Genomic DNA, 3,304 nt, shown 5'->3' on the forward strand with positions numbered 1-3,304 from the left:
GGGGTCTACTTCCGGAGGGAGATCTCTACAAGGAGCTGATCAAATACAAGTGCAGGACTATGGAGGACGTGTTATCCTGTGCCTGGGTTCAAGTAAGATGGGAAGAAGATGTTGCGAGTAGGGCCAAGACCTATCTGAAGTACGATCAGAAGTCTTCAAAGCCAAATAGGAATAATCGTGATGAGCCCTCTCATCCGAAGTCCACTAGGGAGACTAGCAACCCGAGCAGGGGCAGGTACCAGCATTGCCCTTTGCCTAGATCCGAAGAAATGATGGTATCCATATGGCCCGATATCTCCCATCTTGCGATATCAAAGCCGGAGCTAATCGGTGTCCTGCGACAAATGGGTCCTCAAGTCAAATGGCCCCCCTAAGATGAAGGCCTCAGAGGCTAATCGAAACCCCAAGCGGTGGTGCGAGTTCCATAGTGACCATGGTCACACTACGGAAGATTGTATAGCCTTGAAGATGGAAGTCGCCGAGCTTCTTAAGAAGGTCTACCTAAGGGAGTTCCTCTCAGACAAGGCCAAGAACCTTCTAAATAAGAAAGGTCCCGGTCTCCCTACCGAAGCAGCTCCCGCATTGCCATCACAGCAAGACCGGGCGATCCATGTCATCTCAGGCGGATCGGAAGTAAACAGAATCAGCAGTGCCGCTGCCAAGAGAAGTACTCGCAACGCTAGGAATGGCCAAGAGGCCGAGGGTCCTAAGCGCCTGCTCCTCGGAAAAGACGAGATCAGCTTCACCGCAAGGGAGACGGAGAGGGTCCTAGCTCCTCACCATGATGCCCTTGTCATTTCACTTACCATAGCGAATTGCTTGGTCAAGCGAATATTAGTAGACAATGGAAGCTCCAGCAACATTATCTTCCATTCGGCCTTCGCCGACCTAGGGTTGGAACCTACGGCCCTAACTAGAAAGGCGACTCCCCTTGTAGGTTTCAGCGGAGAGGTAAAGCAAACATTAGGAGAGGTTCTACTCCCAGTGTATGCCGAGGGGATAAATCAGGCTACGAAATTCCTAGTCGTCGACTGCCCTTCATCGTATAATGTGATACTAGGAAGGCCTTGGATCCACGACATGGGAGCTGTACCTTCGACTTTGCATCAACTGGTCAAGTTTCCAACTCCCTGGGGCATCAAGGCGGTCAAGGGAGATCAGGAAAATGCCAGGTCCTGTTATCAGACTACCCTAAAAGGAAAGACCCAAGTCTTATAGAAATTATAGAAGAAGCTTCCGGCCCCGCATACCGAAGAGCCGGAAGTGGAAGAAATGAATGAGGTTCCACTCACAGAAGGGAACTTGGGTCGAAACTTAAAGATAGGCTCCAAGCTTCCAGAGGGACTAAGAAAGAGATTGGTCGAATTCTTGAGATCCAACTCCGACTTCTTGAGATCCAACTCCGACTGCCTGGAATTGATCCCGACGTCATCATGCATCAACTCCAAGTGGATCCAATGCATCCTCCTGTCAGACAAAAGAGGAGGAAGTTCGCCCTTGAAAGGGACGAGATAATCAACGAAGAGGTCAAGAACCTACTAGATGCCGGATTCATATGAGAGGTGCAATACCCGGAATGGCTAGCTAATGTAGTGGTCGTTAGGAAGAAGAATGGGAAGTGGAGAGTATGTATCGACTTCACGGACCTTAATAAATCATGTCCTAAAGACCCCTTCCCCTTGCCTCACATCGACAAGCTAGCCGATGCAACCGCTGGTCATCAGCTGATGAGTTTCATGGATGCATTCTCCGAATTTAACCAGATCCTAATGCATCCTGACGATGAAGAGAAGACCTCGTTCATGACCTCAAGAGGCATCTACTGTTACAAGGTCATGCCTTTCGGATTGAAGAACGCAGGTTTGACCTATCAGAGGCTTGTCAACATGATGTTCGCCGATCAGATAGGGCAGACCATGGAGGTCTATATTGATGATATGCTGTTGAAGTCCCTAGACGCTGAGGACCATATCTCACACCTTCATCAAGCCTTCACCACTCTCAGGAGGTACAACATGAAGCTGAACCCTTCAAAGTGCTCGTTTGGGGTAAGCTCTAGGAAGTTCCTGGGGTATATAGTCACCCACAGGGGCATTGAAGCAAACCCATAGCAGGTGAGAGCAATCCAGGTGATACCTTCCCCTCGTAACGTTAAGGAGGTTCAAAGATTGACGGGAAGGATGGCCGCCCTGAGTAGGTTCATCTCCAGACTGTCCGATAAGTCGCATGCCTTCTTTGAAACCTTGAAGATCCCAAGGACTTTCAATGGACCGATAAATGTGAGCAAGCCCTATCCGATCTCAAGGCCTATCTCACTACTCCACCTCTCCTCTCAAAACCCTTGGAAAGGGAAATCCTACTGCTCTATCTGCCAGTATCATAGCATGCAGTCAGCGCGGTCCTGGTAAGGGAAGAAGGAAGGAAACAACATCCTATCTACTACGTGAGCAAATCATTGCTAGACGCGGAGACCCGCTATAGTCACCTTGAGAAGCTGGCCCTCGCGTTAGTTAACGCGGCTCGAAACCTACGCCCTACTTCTAGGCTCATCAAATCGTGGTGGTCACCTCCTTCCCCATCAAAGCAGTCCTTCATAAACCGGAGTGTCCGGAAGACTAGCAAAATGGGCCACAGAGCTGGGAGAGTACGATGTGATCTTCGGACCTGCAACGGCTATCAAATCGCAAGTCCTGGCAGATTTCGTAGCCGAATTCTCTCCTGCCATGCTTCCAGCCCTGGAACAAGAGGTAAAGCTTCGTGATAGCGAAGGGGAGAAAGGGGAACGGACACTGTACATTGATGGGTCTAGTAACGTAAGGAGCGCAGGCGTGGGACTAGTCCTAACTTCCCCTACGGGGGAATCAGCCTCAAGGGCAGTACGATGCAACTTCAAAGCAATGAACAACGAGGCTGAGTACGAAGCTCTAATAGCAGGGCTGACACTTGCCAAACAGATGGGAGTAGAAGACATCCAGGTCTTCGCCGACTCACAATTGATCATAAGCCAAGTCCAAAAAGACTACCAGGCGAAAGATCGGAGTATGATCAGGTACCTATCTGTGGCTAAGCGACTACTCGGCAGGTTCCGACACTGTAAGCTCACCCAGATCCCTAGGGAGCACAACTCCCAAGCCGACGCTCTAGCTAATCTAGGGTCCGCCCTAGAAACCACAAGTCATATGAGCATCCCACTGCTAGTACTCCAATGACCCGCAAAAGAAAAGGAGACGGAGCCTGAGGAAGTATCCGTAGTAGACGAAGGAGAGACCTGGATGACTCCCATCATTAGCTACCTGAGGTTCGA

At 50.1% G+C, this 3,304-nt stretch overlaps 1 protein-coding gene across 1 annotated transcript; it reads left to right on the forward strand.

Annotated features, from left to right (window-relative positions):
- Positions 1–375: 375 nt before the first annotated feature.
- On the forward strand, positions 376–1,218 carry LOC130504688 (uncharacterized). The gene has a single exon (XM_056999310.1). The coding sequence runs from the start codon at positions 376–378 to the stop codon at positions 1,216–1,218; it is 843 nt and encodes a 280-aa protein (XP_056855290.1).
- Positions 1,219–3,304: the final 2,086 nt, after the last annotated feature.

This window comes from Raphanus sativus, unplaced genomic scaffold, assembly GCF_000801105.2.
Source record: "Raphanus sativus cultivar WK10039 unplaced genomic scaffold, ASM80110v3 Scaffold1736, whole genome shotgun sequence".
Taxonomy (NCBI): Eukaryota; Viridiplantae; Streptophyta; class Magnoliopsida; order Brassicales; family Brassicaceae; genus Raphanus; species Raphanus sativus.

Bases quoted from the DNA above. Each gene is read 5' to 3' on its own strand.
- LOC130504688 (XM_056999310.1), top strand. From the start codon at position 376: ATGAAGGCCTCAGAGGCTAATCGAAACCCCAAGCGGTGGTGCGAGTTC.